The sequence below is a fragment of the Fundulus heteroclitus genome, chromosome 12 (genome assembly GCF_011125445.2).
Source record: "Fundulus heteroclitus isolate FHET01 chromosome 12, MU-UCD_Fhet_4.1, whole genome shotgun sequence".
Taxonomy (NCBI): Eukaryota; Metazoa; Chordata; class Actinopteri; order Cyprinodontiformes; family Fundulidae; genus Fundulus; species Fundulus heteroclitus.
In genome coordinates, this window is record NC_046372.1 from 10567650 (window position 1) to 10593901 (window position 26252).

Sequence of the window (26252 nt, forward strand, 5' to 3'; positions counted from 1 at the left end):
CCCTCAGCTGTGACTGGTCCACTCTGCTGGGTGGACATTATCAGCAAAAAGCAGGGGAGTGGTTGTTTTCTGCAGGTCATCCATAAGCTACGTCCATCAAGTGGTTCTGCGGAGCAGCCTCTCGTCTCCAAGCACGCCGTATTCCATGCATCCTGCCTCGTTTAGCAGGCTGCCTCGTCACCAGGCGGCCACGCAGCTTCTAATGGATGGATTGCCATCCATTGCTTTCTACATTAAATTAAGAGAGTAAATTGACATTTACTCTCAGCTCCATTTAAAAAATAAAAAAAAAAAATTTTTCAACGCTGAGCAGAGCTAAAAATAAAAATACTCTTGACTAGAGATGCTGCTGCAATTTTGACCACAACCCTTTTTGTGTAAAAACTATTAGATGGGCTGGGAACTTAAATTGTAATACACTCATGCTTCCAAGCCTTTCCATCCACCCATTTTCTATGCATGCCCAATCGTTGCAGACCGAGCAACTGGTGCCTATATCTTCAGATTAATGGGTGAGAGGCATAACACCCTGGATAGGATGTTAGTCCATCAGAGGGCATATGATATTAAATACTTTTTTAAAATATTGGATTAATCTCCTTTTTTACCAGGGCTAGGTGATATGGACCAAAAACAATATATGAATATCTTTAGTTAGTCTGAATGCCGATATACAAAAAATTTTGACCCCAAATGTCTCGGAGGCAAATTTTACAACAAACAGCTGTAGATAAATAGGAAAAAACAACCTACTAAAATACATAAAAGTTTAATTATAACGCAACATAGACCATCTCAATATAAACAATATGTCATCTTGTCTTTTTAGAAAAAAAAAATTCTTTTTAAAATCTTGATATTGCCCAGCCCTATTTGTTACCAATAACTTAATGTTCTCACACTACAGAGGATATGCTTGGGTCTATGTTTAACTTTGTCTCTCTTCTGAAATAAGTCATAAAATGAATATATTTTCTGTTATATGATTGAATTTGACTTTTTAAAGTGCCTTGAGATGCTCCTGTTTGCTTTTTTTCTCAAACCCCCCCTCTGGACACATTCAGGTTGTCCTCGGGGTTTCTATCGGTTAATGTAAGTCTTTTCTTTTCCACTCTCGCCACATACTTGGATCAATCCAGAATGTATACAACTGTATTTGAATCAGCCTCAGATTGACGTAATTCCATTTATCTACACATTAATTGGATCTGTTGGTCTTGTTAACCTTCAGATGACACTCGTTTAACATTGTAAAATGGTGCTATGCAAGTTAACTGTTCAAAAAAAGTGACATACAATAAGGGCTTATTTTTTTAATCATTTTATTTGATTTTCTTTACAAGAGCAACCATTATAATTGCAAACAGTTATGTTGAAAAATGAAGTTGAAATTATGCAGCGAGCTGATTACAGTATCAGATCCATAAAACTGCCTCTGACTCTGGTCAATTAGTCACCAAATGAATTAGTCATGAAATGAGATCATTAGGGCTGAGATCATAACCGCTTTAGATGTTCATCATTTCGCTCAGTTTAGCTGACGTTAATCAATTAAACTTGTGTGTTATTAAAAAGTGAATAAACTCTTCCTGACACTGATTTAGACTCATTTAGATCTGTGCTTAATTAATCTGAACACCTCCCTCAGAGTGAAAAGCGAAGATGTGAGTGAATTCAAACATTTCTCCACCTGATGCTTGGATTCAACTCGTTTCATCTTTATTCGAAACTCTTTGGGAGTCCCTCTGACTGCAGAGAAAATCAATTTCAACGGAGATAAATTCATTCCCGGTGTGTCTCAGTGGGTGATTTTTCAAGAATTTTCCCTGGAGAGAGCCAAGTAACGGTCACCAAACACTCGGGATCAGGACAGAGAAGTAGGAGGGCGCCGGCGTGGTTAGGTTTCTGCGACCGTCTGATTGGCTGGCGGAGGAGCTCACAGCTTGGCGTAATCCTTCAGGATGACCTCCAGCTTCTGACTCAGCATGATGTTTCCTCTAACCTTCAGCTTGCCAGAGAAGAACGCCTAGCGAGAAAAACAAAACGTTTATTTTTGCAGCGTCTCGTGATAAAGTTGAAGCGTGTCAGCAAAGCGAATTAAGCGAGCAAGGATTCAGATTAAACGAAGATGATCCCCACTGATGGTTTGGCGGTAGCAGAAAATGTTCCCCTTCGCAGAGTGAGCCGAGCCTCTGATGGCGTTCCCCGCTCTGCTCGTTCTGAAATCAATCCACCAACGGGGTTATGATGACCCTGGAAGACAGTTAGCAGCTTCCCTTTCGACTCCATCAACTAATATTCCCCCAGCTGCTCCTTTCATCGCGGAGGAGACCCCGCCTGGGGATGCTCCGGGCGGCCCAGGCTTCCGACTCTCTGCAAAGAGCGCGCAGACGGACGCGTGCGGCCCGGAGATCAATAACGGGAGCTCCCAGACGCATACCAAGTGGGCGCGGTGACGGCCACTCCCACTGACGGATGGGACGCGACAGACATACAAAGCGGCGACGATTGATTATCTGCAAACTGAGCGCTCGGCGAGCTGGAGCCGAGCGATCGCCGCTTCCATATTTTATCTGACGAGATGAGATCGGGCAGGACGCCGTTATGGATCGAAGGGAGCCTCAAAAGGAACTTTCTCCGTAATGAGGATGTACAGGAAGTGACTCGCCGTCGCGCCAATGGTTTAAAATAACAGGCGATTGATGAATACGCACGTAAACTTCAGCCGCAAAGTTTTCCCGACGCAGCTGGAAGAGCTTCAAAAAGGCCAAGTGTGTTACCTTCTGAGGAGGAAGTTTCCCCGTCACCACCTGCATGAAGTCCTCGTCTGACACGGTGAAGGTCACGTCGGCCTTCCCGCCGTACGGCCCTTTCAGCAAAGAGCCGCTGCCGTTCTTCAGATCGATGGCTGCAGGACAACAGGGACGGAAAAGAAAGACAAGAAGACGGATTTAAAAATAAAAAGCGTCACTTTTTCCACTTTCTGTCAGCTCGTTTAGGCTTTAAATTCTAGTGCGAAACAAAGTGAAATCTTAATTTAGATCATAACGTGAGCTTTTAAATCTTAGGTGTGTAAACGCTCTCCAGGAGTGAATGCTGCTTGTCCCTTTATATAGGACATTTTTTGACCAATCTGTATAATCTGATTGAATTTGTCTTTGTAAAGTGCCTCGAGATGACATGTTTCATGTATTGGCGCTATATAAATAAAATTGAATTGAATTGAATTAAAGGAATCATGTTAGTTGGGGGGGGAAAAGACGAATCTTGTTGTTTTGGTCTTGACAACCACAGCAGAGTCAGAAAGTAGGCAGACTGGTAAACGGAGAGATCTTTGAATCAGCTCTCCGTTCCTCACGACAGACTGAAGCGGTGCACACGTTACTGCGAAAAAGACCCGAATCCGTCAAGCAATCTCCCGACAATTAGCCAAAAAAAAAAAAAACACACAGAGACACTTGAAGGCCGAGCTCAGGGCCTTCTTCCAGTCAGGTACCACAGCCTCAGCCTGAGAGGCGCCAACGATCATCATAAAAGCTTCACACGCGGCCGCAAGCTTCCACAACGGACTTGAAGACCCAAATGGAGCCGGATCTCCGTCAAAAAGTGACGATGATGCAAATCAGAGACCCTTAGGATCCTGTGCATGAACACCATGGGGACAAGGCCTGGTGAGGTCCAACGAGCATCAGCAACAACCTTGACTTCATCACAATGTTGTGTTCTGAATTAGTTAAGCTCATTTAACCGCAATTCAGATTCTTTGAGATGAACTTTGGTTCTTTAACTCAGATCTGCAGTGAACCAGGATTCACTGAATTATTCTGATGATGATGATGATGATGATGATGATCAACCCCTTTGTTTTGTCTTTTAGTGTGTACATAGTTCCTTAGCTTAGCTTCTTTTTATCTTCATTTCGCTTAGTAGCTTTTGTTAAGTCTCACTAGCCTAGTAGAGAGGATATGTTGATTGAAATATGGTGTTAATTCACATAAACAGCATTCTATAGTGATGTTCATTTTATTTCTGTTAATAAATTCTTGAACCTGTCGCTCATTTACTCTACGTGTGTGCAGAGTTTGCTGTTAAAAGAACTCCAGTGCTCGAATTCATCCTTTTCAACTATTGTCCTGATATCAGCTCTAGGGCTGATATTCACCGGACAAAACATACAGACAGAGAGTTATTAATTAAACATTAAATAACTTTAAATAACAGTGTGTAATTGCACAACAACAAGATGCCAAGGGGGACTTGATCTGCAAAACGTTTGTACACTGCAAAAAGTGAACAAAAAGTGAGTGAAGTTTTCTTGAAATGAGTGTATTTTTCCTTGATTAGAGCAGGTAAATAAGACTATTTGCCAATAGGATAAGATTTTTGCGCTTAAAATAGGAACAATTCATCTCCATCGTCTTATTTCAAGTGCAGGATGTATAATTATCTTATTTTAGGGGTAATAATACTTATTCCATTGGCAAATAGTCTTATTTAGCTCCTCAAATCAAGGAAAAATACACTCATTTCAAGAATTTTCATTAACTTTTAGTTCCCTTTTTGCAGAGATAACTCCCACGAGACCTGGTCCACTGATGTTCTGCAACCAGAACAAAAGCCACCCTGCTTCTTATGGACCGGACACATCTTGGCTGAACTACAATCATTTATAAATCTTTGTTTTTAACCGCAGGCCCCATCGATCGAGTCTTAGTCGTGTGTCCACGCCAACTTACTCCAGTCTGCGGCTTTCTTGCCATCCTTGGTGATCTCCCAGCCGAACACGGCGTTCACTTTCTTCACCAGCTCCGAGCCCAGCTCCGTGACGCGCCGGCCGATCTCTGCGAACACCAGCTCGCTCTGAAGGCCTCCTCCCTGCAAAGGAGGAGAAACGGCAGTGCCCTTTGGTCTCCACCGGCGCTTGGCGAAAACATACATTCATTTAGTCTGAATCAAAGTTTCAGGGAGCTGAGAGGGAGCCAGGATAGGTGGGGGGGAGCACACATCAAACAACCTGAGAAAAGTCTGCCAACAAAAGGCTTTCTGCAATTTGTAAAAACGCTTTTCCCGAGTTAGAGCTCCTCATTTATGCGGCATAACGTGAAATCAGAACGGCTGCAAATAACACAACTCTAGGAGCCTAATTCTCGTCTTCTCTCTCTCTCCAATCAGACATTTCTTGTTTTCCCTCTCCCGGGGCTTCTCTGCGTCGCTTCCGCAGGAAGCGGCGAGTCGAATCACAAGCAACGGCTCACACGTCTGGGACGGTACGAGGCTCCCGCAGCACGCTGTCAGGATGTTCACGCAAATAATGCATGCACCACGGGCAGCTTTCCACCAGCTGGGGTTTAGCCTCATACATGAGGCTCATACACGACAGCCTGCAATAAAAAAAAAAAAAAAAAAAAAAAACCCTGGACGGAGCTTCGCTGGCGCCCGTAAATTAAATGAGCTGTGCACAGATCACATTAAACAGTTTTGTGCTTTTTTATTAAGGCTGCCCTGTGGGACTGGACAGAAATCAGGCCACCAGGAAGGAATATATTACACTGAAACACAGGAATAATTGACAGTAAAGATTATTTTTTTTCCCCCACTCAGACTGGTGTACCTGAGGGAGAGTTTCAGGAGAAGCTTCTGATGTGCCGTGTAAATCCACGTAGCCTCCAGCCAGAGCGACGTCACCCGTCTCCTTCACCTGCATGAAAGAGATGAAGGCTCATCAGAACGACGCGTGAAGAGACACCAGATTAGAAGAGACAGCTCTGGCTCGGTTCTTCACCCCATCTCATGCTGTAAATCCTCACTGCTGCGGCTAAAAAAAAGAAAAGGACTCACTTTGCACTGGATGTGGATTCGGCTGCCCTCCTTCCACATCTCCGTTTGCAGCGACTGACCCGGAAACACTGGCTTTGCGAAGCGGACCTGAGAGAGGGCAGCGAGATGCGACCGCAAAAATTGCATGAAGTTTTAATGAAACAAGAGCTCAACAAATGCTGCAGAGATGTCAAGCAGAAGGCAAACTTAGATTTCCGAACACCTTTCTAACCCGTTGTACGGACGGCATCTTCTTCTTTGCAAAATGACTCAAACTCAGTCAGACCATCAGGGGATGGAGAGCATTTGGAACATCAGCTTCAAGCTTGGACACTCTAATCAAACGCTTAACGTAAACCATTTCATCATAGCTCTGTCTGGATGTTTAGGGTCGTTGCTCTGCTGGAAGGCGAGCCGCTGCCTCGGTTTCAGGTCTTTTTTTTTTTGCAGCCTCCATTATTCCTCTGCATTTAGCTCCATTCTTACTCCCATTAACTCTGATAACGAGCACAAAGCACAGCATGGTGCTGCACCACCGCGCTTTCGGGGTGAGGCGTACCATTAATTAAGCTTCTGTGTTTTGCAATGATGCTAAAAGGTTCATACACTCCCACCTGAGCTGTGGCTCTCTGCAGCTCCTCCATGGTTACCGTGGGCCTGTTGGCTGCTTTTTTTTGTTTTTTAATGAATGCTCTCCGTACGCAGCCTGTCGGTTTAGGCCAGTGCTTCTCAATTAGGGTGGGGCATGCAGGATTTGCAGGCGGGGCGCACTACTGCCTTGCCTTTTCTTTTTTAATCATTCTAAATGTTACAACAGCGCCCCCTGTTGTTTGGTCTGTACCTGCGCTCAGTGGTATGATGAATACTATTAATAAACTCCAAAAACTGTACAAAACTTAATGTAACAGAAGTTTATCTTTAATATTAATGGCTTGATATCATTTTTGCCATATGTGGTTCATAGCTAGTTAAAAGTTGACTGCAGGTACGAGTTCGGCTAAAAGTCATTATATATAGTTGTGTTTCCTCGGTCTCCATGACGCCGTTTGTCGGCACACCAGCAGCAGAGCTCTGTAGCAGCTGAAGGCTGGGCATATTTTTCTCAGGGAAGACCAGAAAGCAGATGTCTAGAAATGAAAGCGTGCACTGAGGTCTCGGTGTTGGCCTGAGTGAGAAGAGGGCAGATCTGGCTATGTTTTTCTTTTTTTTCTTTTTATACTACTAAAATCCTATTTTTACTACTTTTAGTAGCGAGTCTCTAAGGCCTTCACGGTAGGTTTTGTAATCGTCCCATGCTTTTAGACAATGGATTAAACCTCCATGAGCTGTTCAAAGGTAAATAAGACTATTTGCCAATGGAAAAAGATTTTTACACTTAAAATAGGAACATTTCATCTCTATCATCTTATTTCAAGGGCAGGATATCTAATTATCTTATTGTAGGGGTAAAAATACTCACTCCATTGGCAAATAGTCTTATTTAACTGCTTAAATCAAGGAAAATACATTCATTTCAAGAAAATTTTACCTAATTTTAGATCCCTTTTTGCAGTGTCCACAGAACAGCTGACTATTATTAGAGGAACTTGTTTGCACTGGACTTTATTTAGGGTTGTGAAAGTAAAGGGGGTTGAGCGGATTAGCATCTTTTCACATTGTAAATAAATGAATGCATAAAAATATGCATCATTTTTCTTCCAGTAAAGGCTGATCCACTGCTTTGTGTTATCACGTAAGAAAGTGACGACTTTGATATCGGTCTGTATTCAACCAGATACAGACACCGTTTTCCTTTTTTTTTTTTTTTTTTTATTCTGTTTTTAAACACAGAATGCCGAGAGTTTGTGCGCAGATGCCTGATTTCATATGAAATAAATCACCTTATAACCTTCCCCTTGTTTCCCCTCATTTCTTAGCAAGCTTCGTTAGCAACAATTTAGCAATTTAGTTTTTGCTCACCTTTATGGCCTTGAACTTAGAGGGGTCGTTGTTGGCGAACCGCTGGAGGACGTGTCTCGCCGCAAAGCCGAACGAGCACAAGCCGTGCAGGATGGGAGCACTGAAGCCTGACCAAAGAGCATTTTTAAATACGATCAAGAATAAATGAGATGAAAACACATAAATTGACTAAAAAAATAAAAAAAAAGGAACACTGCAGCTGGTTTCGCAGCGATGGATGTTAAGGCTCTCACCTCCCATGGCGGCGAAGCTGGGGTCTATGTGGAGAGGGTTCCAGTCTCCGCTCAGACGGTACAAGGCGGCCTGTAACCGTAGGGGGGGAGCAGACGTTGTTTAGATTTATATCTTATTCATAAACGCCCGAACTTCATGTGGGATAAAATGAAATTATCATAAAGACACCTAAAATAAGAATGCCTTTGAAGTGATACAGTTGCAGTCATTTAACTACGCTTGGGGGATTTAGCTCCTTCTTTCTCTTCTCCTTCTTAACTTTCCGCCGCATCATGCAGTCAGCAATCTCTCATCTCTGACAAACAAGGAGAACCCTTTATTCAACTCCTCTGCCACAAAGTCGCACTGATTTCCACAAACTTTATGATTATTTCAGAGAGGAAAGAGGAAAAAGAAAAAAAAAAAAGCCAACATGTTCTATTTTCACCCTTGCATCATCAGTTCGGCTGATTTTATTCTGCAGCAAAAAAACCCACACAGACACACTCACTTGGTCTCTTGTGGTTGATTCAATCACCACAGCATCTGGAGCGCGCTTGGGTGGAGGCAGAGGAGCCTGGGGGGGAATTTAAACAAAAATGTTAAGACGAAGCAATCAGAAGAGCTTTCCCAATAAAAAAATTTAAAAAACTGTGACGCTGTAAAGGGTAAATAAAAGAGTGTATAAATCTCCATAAACAGCAAGGAATAGTAGCAAGGTTTATGGAAATGAGCATTTTTGTATTTTTGCATTAACTCCTAAATGAGTGGACAGATAGGTGACTGATGGCTGCAGCTTTTAAATCTGCATACTGAGGCTCAAGGTAAGCGTCTGGAAAACTTGTGACCGGGATTTTACATGCAAACAGGCTTTAGGTAGGAGTTAGAGAAGTTGCATTAAAGTAAATATTAGTTCAGCAGTTCCAATACTGCAGACCTCTAGTATTATCTGTACAGTTCGCAGTCTACTGGCTCGACTAATCTGCCATAATTTGCGTCGTTTATCGAGTCCCCACTGTGCTTTATTTTGGCCTAGACTACACACATCCCATATTGTCCTACATAAACACACAGCCTGGTAGAGATCTAGAGACCTTACATCTACAGCACCATCCACAGTCACTCCAGCACAACGAAGAAGAGAAGAACAAACATTCATATCTTAAGATAAGATAAGTTAAGATAAGTTAGACTTTATAGATCTCACAGTGGAGAACTTCACGTGTCACATCGGCTCAATAATCAAAAGAAGTAGCCAAAAAGAGGAAAAGGTGCATGAGGTATATACAGTGCGTCCACATATATACAGTGGATCAAGAAAAAAAAAGAAATAAAGCAGAGATTTAATGTAACTTATATACATATGGATTTAACGTTGTACATTAAAGTGTTACCAGGTAAAGAACAACAGTGAGGTAGTGAGTTAACTATAACAGCTGAAGTCTCTTATTTAACAGGATTATTGCACAAGGTATTAAATAATAATTGCAAGTAACTTCAAGAAAGGCATTATGGGGATTTGGTCCCGCAATTTTCCAACAGTGAGATTCTGAGATTTTTTTTTTTTTCTATCATCCTTCCTCATAAATAAAAACGAGTCCCTGGTCCAGTTTACTTCTGCAGGATTGCTGTCACCCTGACGGTATATCTTGTTGCCCTTTCATGACTTCTGAAGATCATCTACTTTACCTTAAAAGGTAAAGATCTCTTGTCTTTCCCATTGCTGAGAGAAATTGGCCTCCAAGACATGAATTAGATTGGTAATTAAAGGTTCCTCGACGCCATCAGTTAAGAAAAATGAAGTCTAAGTTACAAATATGCTTCAATCACATTAAGTTCAGTTTTGTTCTTTAGAAAAAAGGGGAAAATGCACATTAATCAGCATTAATCGGCCCATCATGTAGATGTGGCTGATCTAGCCATGGAGGCTAATTTACAGCTGCAGTCTCTGGCAGGTTGATGCTGTAGGACCAGATTAAAAGACTGAAACTTAAAAAAAAAACTGAAATTAAACTGTTACTCATCTGCATGTGATTACAGATTTAATTCGGTATGAAGATTCATAGATTTAGAGGACTTCCTGTAAAATGAAATGTTCGGTAGATTATTCCAGGTACGACTGCAACGTAAGAGGAGGCGTTTCCCTCTAGTTAAAGATCAAGTGGATCAGTTTTGAGTTTTATTAATTAAGTTATTCAGGGGAAAGGACAGAGCACGCAAAACTTTATTTATTCCTGTTTTTAATCACGATAAATAATTTAAATTCTGCTGTGATGACGATTTTCTCCAGTCTTTCTATTGATTGTAATGAAGTCTTTCCTGCTTGGGTCCAGCTGGTCATGCAGTGGTCCAGTTGTTTTCTTATGCGTCTAAAATTCAGCAAATCAAATTCAATTCTGTTAAAAAAAAACTTTAACATGACTTTTAAAAGTTGCAAATCCAGTAATGCACCAGGGTAATTAGTAATCACTATTGACCTGCTGCTATAGCATCTGGATCTCTACTGGAAACGAAGATGCATTCAGTTATATTAACATTAAAATGCAGACGCGAGTTGAATAACCAGCCGGAGACCCAAACCATGACAGCAGACAACGCCTCTGCCGCCTGCTTAGACTCTGGGAATTGTTAGGGGGGACCTATAAGATTGGAACCATGCATTTTCCTGCAGGAAATTGTGCTACTGCAATAAAAAATAAATACATTTTTAAGAAAATTTATGCATTGTCACCAGAGGCACAAATGAGTGTGACGGGTCCTAAATATGGCAGCATATATTTCTACATACCGTTCCTTATTTCTTGTGAAAGTCAGCCCAGTAATCAGACATGCTTCTGACATATTTACTGACAAAAAATAGGGTTTTGGGGTCTTTAATCTCTGAAAAGTGTAGATTTTTTTTTTTTTTTTTTGTCAAAGGATTGGGTCCACTTTACGCCCAGTGATCTCGAGTAAATTCAGCCAACAAACTTTTTTGATGATGTTTTATATATTGAATTTACTTCCATGGCAGGGTTTAAAATGGGATTGTTGAATGCCTGGAGTTCACTGATAATAGTTGTTTTTATGTGCAGAGGTGCTTGAGGGCCTCTCAGGTTTTCATCCCTATGCTTGATGAAAATATTTGTCCTGATCCTCTGAATGAACCTTTTTTTTTATTTTCTAAAAAGCTTCAATAATTGGTGTAGCACTTCATAACAGCGCAGTCATTCAGAGCCTCTTGACATTTTCACATCTGACATACTTGGACACTTCAACATACTCTTTATTTAACCCACTTTTTTTTTTTTCAACCTTTTAATGGGTTGTTTGAAGCCGTCAATTTGAGGCTTTTAAGCAAACATTCAACACAAAGCTCCAACTCACTTTAGCTTTGTCTGAGCTTCTCTTTCCTCCGAAGCGTCCGGCTCCAACCACAAACACTGAAAACTGGTTGTAGCACACGAGCTCGTCGCCGCTGTAGGAGTTCACTGCAAAACAGAGCAAATGAGGGGATTTTATGCGAGAAACAGACACAAAGCTCTGCAGAGTTGTGGAAGGACAATAGAATGTTGCATTTTTTTTTTAAATTTGTTGGAGATAAAAATCTGATTATTTATTTATTTATTTGCCGTATTCTGCCTAATTCCCTTTGATACCCCTAAATAGTTATACCCAGAGTTATGCTGCCACCGCGATAGTTTCACGACGCAGGAGACACGATAAACACGTAGAAGATGCTCTGGATAGGTGAGCTAAACACGGGGCTTTTTTTGGCCTACATGCAAATCTGCATGTCACTCCATCTAAACCATTCCCAAGGTAAAACAAGGCAGTGGCAGCATCATGCTGTGGGGATGCTCAGAGTTGATGAGAAGATGGGCGGAGCTAAAAAAATAGGGGAATCTTAGAATGAAACCTGGTAGAGGCAGCAAAGGAGTTGAGACTGAAGCAGGTGTTTACCTTCCAGCATGACAACAAACCTTAAAGGGTCTGTATCATGCAATATCAACCGTTTTTTTTTAAACTTTTCACTATGTTACGACGCAATTTCTTAATAACAATTATGCCGAAGTGTTGTTTGTGCTTGATTCATGCATGACTAAATAATCCTCGTGAATTCTGCTCTCTATCCTGGAAAGCAAATAGTTCATTACCAGGTCTACGTAGAGCGGTCATTACCCGGCCCCCTCGAGGAAGTACTTACCATGATGGGGCAGACCTGCTCAGTAAACAACACGCATGAGTGGTGACGTGAAGCAGAGCGCCAACATTTCAATTCAAAGTTGCGACAAAGTGGCTCTTTTAGCACCTAATCTGCACAGCGACAGCAACTGCCCTGCTTTGATGCCATGCAACAGCGGCTCTAGAGCGACCCCACCATGGGGAGACGCGGGGCCACAGTGAATGCAAAGCGTCTTTCTTCCAGGTTTGGAAAAATAGCACCAGAAAACAATTAAAATTTCATAATAAATGAATACGCCGTAGTGCAAAAGGCAGTAATTCATCATATATATGCCTTTAGTTGACTTTGGAAGGCTTAATAAAAGCCTGATATAGAACATTAAATACAGGCTGAGGTACAGAAGAAGGATTTAAATCAGAGCATATTCATGGGTTTTATTGGCCTAGTCAAAGACTAGAACTACATCTGGTTCAGAATCCATCCAATGGGACTGTGGTTGCAGCAAAAGGTTGCTGTAAAAAGTTATGCTTTAGGTGGGTTTGAAAGGCCTTGGCTAACACCCTGACGGACATTTAGCTGTACAGTTTCAAAAAATACACAGTAGACCTGAAACTACTACATCTAGTTTCCAAGGGAACATGGATTGCTGCACACATGTTTCGTTTTAGGAAGTTAACCTAACATGCTAACTATCCCCGAAATAACTTCCCTTTTTACCACGGCTAACAGGTTTATTGTGAGCGACGACATTTTATTAACATTTCCCTGGGCCAACACACTGACAGAAACCCTCAGGTCCCGTGGTTTCCTGGTTTAAGATGGATTAATTATAGATCAGAGTGGTTTTAAATAACATTCATCTCTGTGGAATTGTCACACAAAAGTACGAGCCATTCACAGTCTGTTATTGTGGTCCCTGCAGACACAGACTGTAAATTAACTATTAATAATTCAGCCTGAGAGAGACCTGTGAGGGGGGAAAAAATGCATTAAACTGAAGAAAACAAATGAGTATGGAATAAATACTCTATACTGTATAATGGCAATTCGGCACCGTAACTCACCGTCCAGGAGGATGACTGCTCCGGATCCTTTGTCCAGGACGTCAGCCACGGTGGTCTCAGAGGTAAGGGTACCTGGAGGTTTATTTAAAGCATTTACATGAATATATTTAGGATTCGTGAACTGATTCTGCAACATCTTGTTGTTGCAATGTTACATTTCTTAGACACTTTGCTTGCTTTTGTGCATGGTCACTCCAATAGATCAATGATCAAAGTGATCAGTCAATCAGAAAAAAAGTGACAGATCCACTTCCTTATCAAAAGTGGTATTATCTTGTTTTCCTAACCGTCTAATCTCTCTGCTAATCTTAGTTCAAACTCACGAAAATATTCTAGATTTAAATAAAAATACTGATAAGTGTCACTGCAGGTCTTTGAGGTCTTTGTTTGGAGCACAAAAACAATCACAGCAGGTTAAATCTCTCTATTCTAAATCCAGCAGCTGTAAATAAATATAAAAGGTGGCTACCAGAGCTTCTGAGGATTCCTGAAATAACAACAAAAACTGCGCCAAGTCTTGTTCAACAAGCTCCTGGGTTCCAGACAAGCTGTCAGGATTATAACTTTAAGAGGAAGCAAAACGTTCCCACTGTGAGCTGAACGTAATGCTGACAAACGGAGGACAGACTGGGATCTTGCTCGGGATCGTTTTTCATCAGCAAGGAGAGTAGAGATGAAACAAGAAACAGAATCGGACGGTTTTGAGAGGTGATCATCCGGTCAAAAACTAAAACGTAGCTTTTTTTTCCCCGATCTGAAGACAACACTCTTCACTGTGGAAGTCGTTATGGAGTGAAGAGGAGAGAAGTTAACGACTGAAGTCAGATGAAGCTTCTAGAAAAAACTAACTATTGGACGTTCCTACTAGCAGCGAACCAACGTAAACAGGGAGGGAGACGTCAGCAGATAACAGAAATAAGCTGCAAGGTTGCTCTGGTTTGTGCCGTTAAGGAATCCATCGCTGTTTTTTTTTCTTTACACTCGGTTTTGTGACCCAACTATCCTTTATTAGGAGATCTTTAGACATAAAATGGGCAGAGAGAGGAGAGTGAAAGACATGCAGCAAAAGGTCCCGAGGGGGTGATTTTAAACCCTAGACTGTTTATCGCCACGCACTGCCCCAAGGAATCCATTACTATCAGTGATGAATCGTGCTGACGGATCTATTACAGGTAATGCACAGAAAGCCTACTGTTAGAAATGCTAACCATAAGATGCTTATATAACAAGGGTGTCAAACTCATTTCTATATGGGGCCACTTTGGCATCATGAAGTCATTAAAAGGGCTGGTTGCATGTGTAGAGACGATACTTTTCATTTCATAATTTCATCTCAAGTTCATATAGTAGTATAAAAAATGCACAGTAACATAAAAGTAGCACCCTTAGGCCCAGTTTATACAGTTTTTCCGCAAAAAAAAAACATGGGGTGAGTTACACTTACAGGAGGCACAGTTTTAGCCACTTTATACACTTTAAAAGGATTTATGCCTCTACTTTATGACATGATATGCCTTTTTTTTGGCTTTTGAGGCCCGGATAATTTTCCTTGACGGGCCGGATTCGGCCCGTGGGCCTTGAGTTTGACACCTGTGTTATATAAGATGCTACACACTGGTTAAAATGAGAACTCCATGTTTAGAAATCGCGCTTAACTGCAGAGCTGTGCAACTCTGACTGCTCTCTCCCTCAAACACTGGGACGTCACTTTTTTAAACATAAACATAGACATTTTTTAAACATAGTCCCAATTTTAAACATAGTCCCAATGTTTAAACATAGTCCCAATGTTTAAAAAAAAAATAAAAAATCGTCCGATAGTTACAATAACACCACCCCCCCCCCCCCCCCACACACACACACACACACACACACACACACACGGAACTATACACTTCCTGTTGCATCACATTATGAAAGATCTAATCCAATTGGTGCACCTTAATCTAATTTTTTCATGTGAATGAGCATTTAAAAAAAAAAGATATCTTAGTTCTTGTATTAAATGAATAACTAATTTAGCCACCTAACACAGCAACAAATGTGGGCTTTTTATCAATTAAATGTTAAGATGGAAACAGCTGTTATGAAGGTTTTTGTGGAAAAAATATATTGTGACATTGTGCCCTTCCACATTTTCAAACGTTCAAAAGAAATGTAAGAACTAATCTCATCTTGTAAAGGAGATAAATAGCATTTCTTTTCAGTTGAGCTTTCTTTCGACAGATACCTGTGTGTCCTTTAACCTGCAGGATTTTACTAAAGGTTTTTTTTTACACATTTTTCACAGTAAATAAAAGGTTTTCTTTCTGCACTTTTTACATTACTGTGTTCTTGGCATTTGAGTACAAAGCATGATCCTTGAACCTGCTGGCACTGAAGTCAGGTCTTATTATGTTTAGGTTGAACAAATAGTTAAACGTGCCCAAATTAGCTTTGCATGACTCTAGACTAAATGCAGATTCTTTAAAACAGGGTTTTAGATTTTTTATTTTGATCTTACATCCTAACATTATTTTTATTTCTTTGACCTTTTAGACAGGTCCAGTTCAACTTGAATTTCAAGTTGCTTAGAGATCAAACAGGTTGTAAAACGGCCTTTTTTTTATTTCTAAATGGGTTTACATTCAGTCTTACAGATGTGTAAAATGTTAAAACTAATGTGTGGTCTGGTTAATCAAACACAAATCAGGTGAACATACTGTGTTAAATAAGTATTAGTAGACTTTTACCCATCAAAAAACAAAAAAGGTTTAAAAAAAATCTGTAGTTTTTCCCATACAAATCTGGAAGACTATACAAAGCAAATCCCAGATTTTTCAAGACAGCACAGGAATCCTTGTAGATTTTCAGTGAACCAGAGAGAAAGAAAGCTCTGTTACTTTAGGATGTGAAAATTATTGCTTTATTTAACACTCAACACTCTGTTGCTGGGACAGTTCTCTTTTCATTTTAACCAGAAAGCATTATTTAAGGTTATAGTTAAGAGAGTATGCTAAGATCTGCATCAGCAGCTCAAAAATCTGTCATCTAAAAATCGACCCCAAGAATTGTTGCACCTTTAATTAGCTAATTAAGGACACAAGATCAGCCTTTTACCATTGACCACTAACACGAAGGTACATTACAGGCCCTACTACAACCCATCAGGGAATATTGTTTGGCAAACGTTTCTGGATAAGTGTTACATGTCACGGTGACTTTCACACAAATGCCCAGATTTCCCTGCAGAGCATTGCCCAAAACTTCATCCCGACACCAGCTGAGCTGCATCGCAGCGAACCTTCCAGCCATAAACCCAGAAACACAAACCAAGTAGAAGAAACAGTTTTGTTCCTCTGCTGCTCTGCGACCTCTTTGTGCGTGCTGCAAGCACTCGGAGAACTGCGTCGCCACCTCGAATAGTCTGCAGCTTTGTAACGCCATACAGAACAGGGCTGTGTTAAACTACGTGCTGTTAGACATTCTTCAACAATGTGAACTGCTGCTGTTCTCCTCATGGACCCTCAACAACTCTTTGTTTTCTCAGCTGCATCAGTATTCTCTACACTGTCACTAATTTATATAGAGCTGCGCATGAACAACACAGATAGGTTACAACAAACTGCTTTTTAATTAAAATACCCCACAAAACAAGGGCGAACCTTCTTACATAACATATTTTAAAGCTTGAATAAATGATACTAACGCAGTTTTTTCTTCCCTTTTATGATGACCTACAATCCTAATTTAGTACTGTGGAGTATGGGAGGCGGTTTGGGGGGGGTGGGGGTGCATATACCTGAAGTTGGCAGAGGTTTGTAAAGCTCCAGGTACTGCTCTCCGTGTAAAACCTGGCAGGGAGACAACAGCTGTGACATATATTCACAAGAAAGTCTTGCTGTCTCATTAGCATGAGCAGTGTACTATTTACTGCTCTTATGTGTGCAGGACTGTGTGAAATATCCCATATGGACACAAATATGCATCAACATATTTACCAGTGGCAAAGTCGTAAATATACTCGTGCAAGAAGACACAAGCAGAGTAATTTGTGTGCTTATCTGACCTGAGTAAAGTCTATGCTGAGCCCAGGGACCGAGCTGAGGCCGCCGCCCATCGTGGCTGCCTGCGAGGGGATGACCCCGAATGTGGGAAGGCAGCTGAAGTCTTGATGCCCTTCGTACAGGAACCTACATTAAAATGTAAAGCGTTTGGTGAACTGTCAAAAACTGCACGCACTGATGAAGCAAGAAGACAGAAATAACCGCACAGATGGCAGCACAAGGCGTGTGAATCGGCGTTCGCCCTCCGTGCAGGACAATGAAAAAGCCATCAGCGAGGCAGCGATTACCCTTTATTTCCATTTGAATTCACACAAGTTGCCTTGTTGGTATGCCCAGAGGAAGCTACAGCTACGAACGCAGACTGGGGGAGAAAGAAAAAAAAAAAAAAAAAAACACAGCAAATGCACACCTAAGATTGTCTGGATCCTTGGTGGACATGCCGACTCCCAGTGCGTAGAGAATACACTGGGTCGGGGTGAAGCTGAATGAGCTCGTTGGCAGTTTTTGTCCCACAGCTTCGGCCTGAAAACAAAAGAACAGCAGAAGTGGGCAGGAAATTAATGTTATTCATTGGCTCAGGTCTTCAGGGTGGATGTAAAAAAAACCAGAATGCTAGGTTTGCCTCACAGCTTATCTCCTAATAAAATGAGCCAGTTTGATTGATGCTTCATGGAGTCCCTGGAAGAAAGAGTCCTTGAAACTTCTTCACATTTCTTCAGGTTGAAACCAAAAATTTCAATGTATTTTATTAGGATTTTTTTTGTGACAAATCAAGATAAGGTAGGGGATAATTAGTATTAGTTTTTACTTTAACAAATAAAAGCGTTCAGCGCTGTTTTATTTTGGGTTTATATTGTGTACGCCTTCTAATGTTAATGTTTTAGCGCAGTGGAGCGCCAGACAAATGAGTGTGTATGCGTCTTTGTAACCTTTAGGCCTCCATGTGACTTTGTGCTGGTCTCTAATTGGTTAAAGATTCTCCTTGGGGCACAGCTCTCTGCTCCTGTGGCCAATCAGTGCTTATTGTGTCATTCTTCATCCAATCAGAATGATCAAAGTCACACCCCTGCTAGCTTAGACGCGCAGGCGCAAAAGCCACACCTGATGCAAACAGAGGCGTCAGACTGCAACAACGATGAGACAGGAGAGAATGACGCATTGAAAGAATATTCGGTCATTTATTTTTAAAAAAACAATAAATTCCAGAGGCTTTCACTGGAGGGAAGAGAGTGGATAAATGTACTTGGTCCAAACCGACCAGACATAAAAGTCCAGCAGCAGGTACATGACCGTGGACAAATTTATGTTCAAGTAGAGTTCATTGTGTGGTAATCTCCAACCTCTAGTGGATAAAAGCATTTTATCACCAGCTGCTACAGCTTTTAGCAACCTACAACTAAAAGAAATTACAGTGAACTTTCTAAAAACGTTTCCTCATTTCCTGCCATCCTTACACCGAGGTTAAACACGGGATAAGTGTCTAGAGGAGCAAGGATTTAAATCAGTTCTACAAAATAGACTCTGTTGTTTTTGTCAAACTAAACCAAACAAAACAGAATCACTAGATCCTGTTGATTACAATTAAAGACTAACAGTAAATATAAAAAAAAAAAATTAAATCACTACCCATCTCAGCTATTATGCTAGATAAGACCCAACAAAGGACACAGTATATTCATAGGGTCCAGAAGAGGTATTATTTATAGATATACATAGATAATTCTAATAAATCAATAAATACTTAAAACATTTAACAAAACAAAAAAAAGTAGCATTCCGACTGACCACTTTAATCCTTCTTTGCATTTATAAGAGACAGCTGTCTCTTGCTGCTTGTAATGCATCAAATAATTTTGATCTTTTCTGAGCTTTGAAATATTTTTAGAAGCAGAATAAATACAAGGAAACACAAGCCAAGGTGTTTCCTACAGAAACGAAAACATAACTAGCAAAATGTATCTTTATCTTTTGATTGACTGACGTTTTTTTTTTTTTGTTGTTGTTGTTTTTTCATAAAGAATCCCAGCATGCATTTCATTCAGTGCATGATCTCCAGCAGTCCTGGACTGAGGACTTGAGACCGGTCTCTCAAAGCAAAGGACTGGTTCAGGGCTGTTCTCCGGGGCTCCAGGCTGAGCTTTGGGAGCGATCAGCACAATTAAACAATGGGTGAACAGACAAGTGCAAGAATTGAACCAAGTTCGATTTGTGTTCGCATTGGAGCCGCCGGGAGGCCTGAAAATGGGCAGAAACGCCTGAGCTGAACAGCAATTAACTGTTAATGATACAGAGTAACACAAGCTTTCCTGGGGATCAATACGGTGAGGCGCTCTGCTGTGTTGTAAATGCTTTCAAACCGTCGTCAAGATTAATTTTAGCACATCTGACAGAACTTTGTTTTAACTCAAAGCTTAAAGTGGTCATGAATTTCCCACTGCAGCTCCAGAAGAAATAAAGCAAATACAGTTTTATTTATTCTTAGCAGACAATCCTACAAATAACAATAACTGTCATCGGTCTTTAAATCCAGTCTTATTTGCTAAGGTATTCACACCACTTGAACATTTTCACCTCCACAGAATAGTTTTTCTTACACCGATGGAAAACAAAATACACACAAACTATTTATTGATTCTTTGGCTTTTGAAGGCTACATTTTTGTTTTGTTTTCAGGGGTATCAGAGTAAAATTCAACAACTAACTCCTTCAATAAAGAACAACATACACAAAATATTAAAGAAGTAGTAGAATGGTAAAAAAAGAAGAAATAATGGTGACGTAAAGCAAATTTATGCACAGTACATATTCAAGGGGTAGGGAGAAGAGTGAATTTATACCAGACACTTTTACACTGATTCGTTTCCAGATACATAAAGAAAAGCTTGAATTATGTGCAACAAGTTAAATATTTCCTTTCAATATTATTATTTTGAGAGGATGGAACAAATCGCGCGGCATGAGAAGTTCAAAGCTTGAAATCTTGTCTAGTACTCAAACTTCGCTTTAAACTTCCCCAGTCTTTAAATCCAGTCTTGTTCATGAAGGCCGATTTATTTGTGAATGGATAGAGTGCCGTGAAAAAGTATTCACACCCCTTGAACATTGTTGCCTACACAGAACAGCTGGAGAAAATTTAGTAGCAAGGAAACTATTTCTTAACTGTGACTTTTGAAGGTGTCTGGTTTAGCTAGATTTTCTTCAGAGTATCAGAGTAAAATCCAGAGCAACCAATAACCCATATCGTCTTATTGACTGGGAGGTGAACCTTCGTCCTAGTCTCAAGTCTACTGAAGCCTCTAACAGATTTTCCTTCAGGATTCTTCTTTCTCCTCGTCTCCGCTGGAGAAAAGCATGATGCTGCCACCTCCATAGAGATTATGTGTATGTAGTCACAATTTTCTGCCAGATATAGCTTATTTGAATAATTTTTACCAACGTTTCACAAATGTATACTGCAAAATATTTTTATACTTGCAAAAAAATTGCGAAAACTCATTTTTCCTTCCACTTCAAAACTACAAATCAGATTAAAAAAAACGATAAATATCAATAAACATTGTGGTTGAGAAATTGATAAGGCTTGGAACTCCTTTTATTTATGATACTAGATGATTATATATGAATCTAAGGGAGCAGCTGCACTTAAAATTGCTCTGCATGTTTTTTTTTCTAAAAAATTAAAACAAATGTTTAAGCTTTGAACTGAACCCAAGCAACTAAACTCAGGCGGCCATTAAAGAGCAACGGAGCTCTAAAGAGATGTGCTCGGTCTGAACCCGCGACCCTCCGCTCTCACTTTACACAGGCCCAGAAAGGCATCTCCTGGTCTTTGGTGCTGCTTCACAGCAGCAAAACAGAGAAATAAGCCAAGAGGCAACAATGCTGAGACTACAAACATCAGCTCCCACCCATGCTAACTAACTTGACCGAGTTAAGAGCTACTACCGATTTTTTTATTTCTCCAGAAAGTGGTTTTCATTTTTGGCTGATCTTTGTTTAAGACACAAAAATGTCATCCAGGAGCTCTGCTCTCAATAAGAAATGAAAAATATTTGCATCAAGTTAATGATATTTATGTTTAATTTATTAAGTGTATTTGATATGACTACCATATCTCTCTCCCTCTCTCTCTCAGGCTCCTGCTACAGTGCTAATTGAATGCTTAGCGTCTAACACATCACTGAGAGGTGCAGCAGCAGTAGTACCGCGGAGCGTGCTAACACCTAAAATATAGTGGCGTTAGCTTCAGAAAGCAAACCAGTCAAATAGAGTTGGAGAGGAATTGCAGCTGCTCATTCACATCAATCAGGAGTTATTATAGGTGGGAAAGGTATACCATTATCATACCTCTGCGGTACAATTACAGCCACAGCTCTCCTGCAACAGCTGATTTGTCATATTAATGACCACAGAGCCTCAGCTTAAAACAATCCTGCTTGGCAGAGGGGTGCGATTCACTCTGCATAATATCACCTCGCAGTTGGTCAGAAATCACCATAAAGCCCGGCCTCAGGGGGGCCGACTTTTAATTAAAACTGCATTAAAATGCAGATGTGGGAAACAGAGAGCTTTCAGAACGGTTCCCACACTCGTTTTGATTTCACTTTATATGCTTTCATGTGTTCACACAGAGATTATTTGCCACAGCCTCTTGAGAATATCAGGGGGAGGAAGAAAAGAAAAAGAAAAATCTCAGGCGACTGAGTCGTCCTCACCTGTGATGAGGCCAACAATTGCAGAGTACAGAAAGCGGGCACAGGAACGTCTCCCAATCAACGCGGGGAAAACCAAGAAGCTGGTGGTGGATTTTCACAGGCGCAGACCCAACGACACCAGTGAACATCAGGGAACTGGCAATAATGTAGTGGATGCTTATAAGTACCTGGATGTAGATCTGAATACTAAATCAAACTGGAGTCACAACACTGATGTTCTTTACAGGACAGGTCAGCTTAAATTGTGGCTGCTAAGGACAGTGAGGCCTTTTGGAGTGCAAGGGGTGCTCCTGAAGACCTTTTTATTTACTGGGCAGGGGCACAGATACTAGCAAAACTCTACACTCTTCATCAACAAACTCAATAAGTTGGTTTTATTCCAGCTGCTATCTGCACAGTTTTTCAATTTTTTGTAAAAAGTCTGTTTTTTAATGCAGATAAAGTACTGGGGAAGTTTAAAGCGGAATTTGATTACTAAACAATATTTCAAGCTTCTCACGACGCTCGATTTGTTCCATCCTCTAAAAACAATAATATTGAAAGGAACACATACATTTGCATGCCTGTATACTCTCAAACTCACCTTACTCAGCTGCACATTTCATTTAATCAGCTTGCCATTTTTTAACAGCAGTGCAGCATATTTTTACGTTGTAAACCTTATCACTACTTGCTGAATTTCTCCACCTGGGGACAATAAAATATTTTCGTATTCCATTCAGTTCCTATGTTATAATCAAAATGAACATTACCCTGGTAAATATAACTTCAAGGCTGGGCTATGCAACAGCATCCTTCATGAACTTCCCTCCAAGCACCTTCAAAAACTACAGTACCGTATATCCAAAGCTCAGCTGCTCATCTACTTACCAACACCCGCTACAGGTACCACATCTCCCACTGGCTCCCCATTCTATACCAGATAACAAAATACTCATCACTTAAAAATCCCTCAGCCCAGCATATCTCCCGGACCTTCTTCACCGCCACTCACCAACCCACTAGCGGGACAAATCAGAGCCTGGTCTGGGTTGCGGGGCAAATGAGTGGGCTCTTTATAACATAAGTTTACAACATACATATGCCGAACAGCGAGGCTTACAATCTTTGGCACCACACGGAGCGACTATGTGATTTGAAGTCCATCCAACGGACATACAGTACAAACCAAAAGAACAACAAAAGCATTAAGCTACATGATCACTAATAATGAAACAAAACAAAGTCAAAGTAGTTCAGCACCATGGATAGCGACCGCGTCGTCTTTACAACCACGTTAACTTTCAACTTCAGCGCCTGTATCCGTAGCTATAAAGTTTAGTAAAACTGGCCCAGCGGCCCACATGATCACAAACACAATTATAGTATGCAGTGCTATAGGCCTACTCACCACTATTTCAAAGGTATACGACGAACCTTGCGCTCCGCGAACTCTTCCACGATGCTCTGTATGACAATTTTCTTTGCTCTCTTATTCTCTATGCAGAGCATGGCAAGTCCACTCTGTGTCTCCCACTGTGCTCCTCAAGTGGTTTTTAATGAGCTTTAAGCAGGAAAATGAGCGCTCAGCGGTCACAGCGGTGATGGAAAAAGTCAAAAAGTAAAATGAGGGAGGTGTAAACTTCACTGAATGTAGAAGTTACTGCTGGGTGGTTGACAGGGAGCGTTTTTGCCAGATCAGCAACAGACTTTTATTTTGTTATCTGGTCCCTGTAAGAGGTTCTAAAACAAAGCAGCTGGCCAAAGAAGCTGGGGACGATGTCCCGACTGTAGTGCTCACTAAGTCGCTGGAAAGCTTGATGTAACTCCTCTTCTCCTGCAGGGGGTTATTATGAGAATAAAGTTGTGTTTTTATAAGAACTCTTACAAAGTGCAGCGTTCCCCCTGCGTTAAAATTACAAATTAGCATGGTGTAAAGTTTTAGTTTGATATTGGTTTCACAAATAAGAAAACATTGAATCTTTTTAGCACATCAACAACACTTTGAGACCCCCTGCCATGGGGGACTGAGCCTTTGCTGCCCCACCCCTCTGGACACTCTTCATAAAAACCTCGGCGACTCTTTACCTATTTTTCAGTCACTACTCAGAATCCATCTCTTCACCACAATTCCCTTCTTAACTTGCACCCATTTGTTTGTCTTTCCCTTTCCTTGTAAGTGAGTGTCCTAAAAGGCACCAAATGGGTTTTGCTGTTATTATTTCCTTTTTTTTAAGATAGTTCAATGGTTTATTCAAAATTGCAACTGATGTGATGCAATAATGCCCTACTTGACAAGTTCATCTCTTAAAAACCTTTTCGACTTCTATGTATTTTACAAGAGTTTTATGCAACAGTGCCAACACAAAATGGTGCATAATTATGAAGTGGAAGAAAAATAATGCACTAATGAAAAAAAAGTAATTTTTTTTTCCTCATAAAAAACCTAAACAGTGTTGCTTTTATAAATAAAATGTAGTGCAACCATATTATTTACCATCTATATTATCAGATATGTTGCAGAAGTGACATCTTCACTGACAAGCGGCAAAGTATAAGTGGCATGATCATTGGAGAATAATAAATGAATAAATTTAACTTCACGATCCTGTTTGCACTGACGGGTGTGCTGCTCTTACTTTCTTCAGTTTTAACGAACATTTTAGCTGATCGCGATTCATCCACAGAGTCTGAGGCATTTGGATTGTAAAAGAACATTAGACAGAAAAGCATCTGTGATATTTCATGTGCAGTGCTGAGAAAGCAGCACAGGAACAACTCTGAATAATACAGCATATTTATTTGCATCAGAACCTACAGCCTCTTTATGAAGCTGTGTGACCTTGCTGCTGCCCTTACATTCCCCTTCAAACATTTAAACACGGCACATGAAACCATTTAGCACCGGCAGACAGTTGCGCACTTGGAGGGGTGCGAGTCATAAAACAGATACAAGCACAGCGGCAGCACAGCTCGGCTTAACTTAAGCAACGCGTTGCGCACCGACGACAAGCATACAAATGCAACTAGCGGAGTGGCACACACTGTCACACATGCAGCCTAATGAAGACTCAATGGGGATGTTTGTCTTGAGGCTACAGTGCGTCTCTCTCTTCCAAATCCCAAAGCAGGCAGCATGAACACAGCGAGGAGGACACAGATACCAGAGCGAGAAAGAGAAAATCATTTTAGGAACAATACCATAAAAATCTTTGAATGAGCACCATGAGGGCTGTTTATGTATCACAGGATTTAGAGAAAGATTTGCATTTATTTTTTTGTTTCCATAACACTCAGTTTACCCTCTGTTATAGTTCCAGTGTGCATCTCTTCATACTGCGCTGAACCTAACGATTTCTATCTATCACGTTAAAATTAATCTGATTACAGTTTTGTTAATTACGAATCTCACCCACTGTTTGCAGTATTTCGGAGGTTAAAAAGGATGATTTCAATGCAGCTATTTTATGTTTAAATAGCCTAATGCAGCATGATACAGCTGCCGTCCTTGTGGATAATCATTTCATACAGTGCGATTTTACTTGTGGTGCTAATCTTTTATTTAAGCAACTCTACTCCGCAATATGTGAGCTGTCACCGGTTCAGCATCCGCGATTCAGCCACCGGGAACACAGAAACGTGAACAAACACCTACCGAGGGGAAGATACTCCGCTGTGCGGCGACTTCTTTTGTGCATCGGATTTTAAAAAGCTAATCTGAGCAGACACTTGTCTGGTGTGTCAACTTTTCAGATTTACTGAGGATATCAACATTCCTGCAGTATGTATCTTGTAGGCGCTTTGCTAAAGAGGGTATTATCATGCCTGACTTTATACTGTGTGGGGTTATTTGAGAGAGACGGGATGCAACGTTTGAAAAGAGCCAGAGAGCTTACAGCCGTGTACTTTCAGAAGTCATTATGTCCTTTGTTGTCACACCCACAGGCCAGAGGGTAAAGCCCTAAAGCCTCCTTGAAAGTGCAGCCAACATAATAAGAAACAAAATGTAAGCAGAGGTTGTTGTTGCCATCTGTGGCTAAAAAAATGAAGCAAATGGAGCTAAAACGGTAGTAAATGTATGGTTATGATTTTTGGTCTCAAAAACATTTGATCACTTCGATTAGTCAGACCAATTTACTCAATCAGACAGCATACAACTATGGAGAGAAAGGAAAAGGATCTGAATGTGAATCTGCTCATTCAGATGTTAGAACCAAGGATGCACAAATCAGACTTTTCCCTTATCTACTAAGTTCTAGTCATTCCTTTCCCAAATACATAAGAGGACAAATCA

At 40.8% G+C, this 26252-nt stretch overlaps 1 protein-coding gene across 1 annotated transcript in view; it reads right to left on the reverse strand.

Moving 5' to 3' along the window:
• Window positions 1–1696: 1696 nt before the first annotated feature.
• The window catches only part of hsd17b4 (hydroxysteroid (17-beta) dehydrogenase 4), a 42708-nt gene continuing 18152 nt past the window's right edge, over window positions 1697–26252 (reverse strand). The window contains 13 exon segments of the mRNA NM_001309957.1: window positions 1697–2026; window positions 2781–2908; window positions 4737–4875; window positions 5612–5698; window positions 5839–5925; window positions 7777–7883; window positions 8010–8079; window positions 8501–8566; window positions 11356–11459; window positions 13219–13290; window positions 17000–17051; window positions 17267–17390; window positions 17674–17786. Coding sequence (NP_001296886.1) covers window positions 1937–2026; window positions 2781–2908; window positions 4737–4875; window positions 5612–5698; window positions 5839–5925; window positions 7777–7883; window positions 8010–8079; window positions 8501–8566; window positions 11356–11459; window positions 13219–13290; window positions 17000–17051; window positions 17267–17390; window positions 17674–17786 — 1239 coding nt within the window. The 3' untranslated portion in view covers window positions 1697–1936.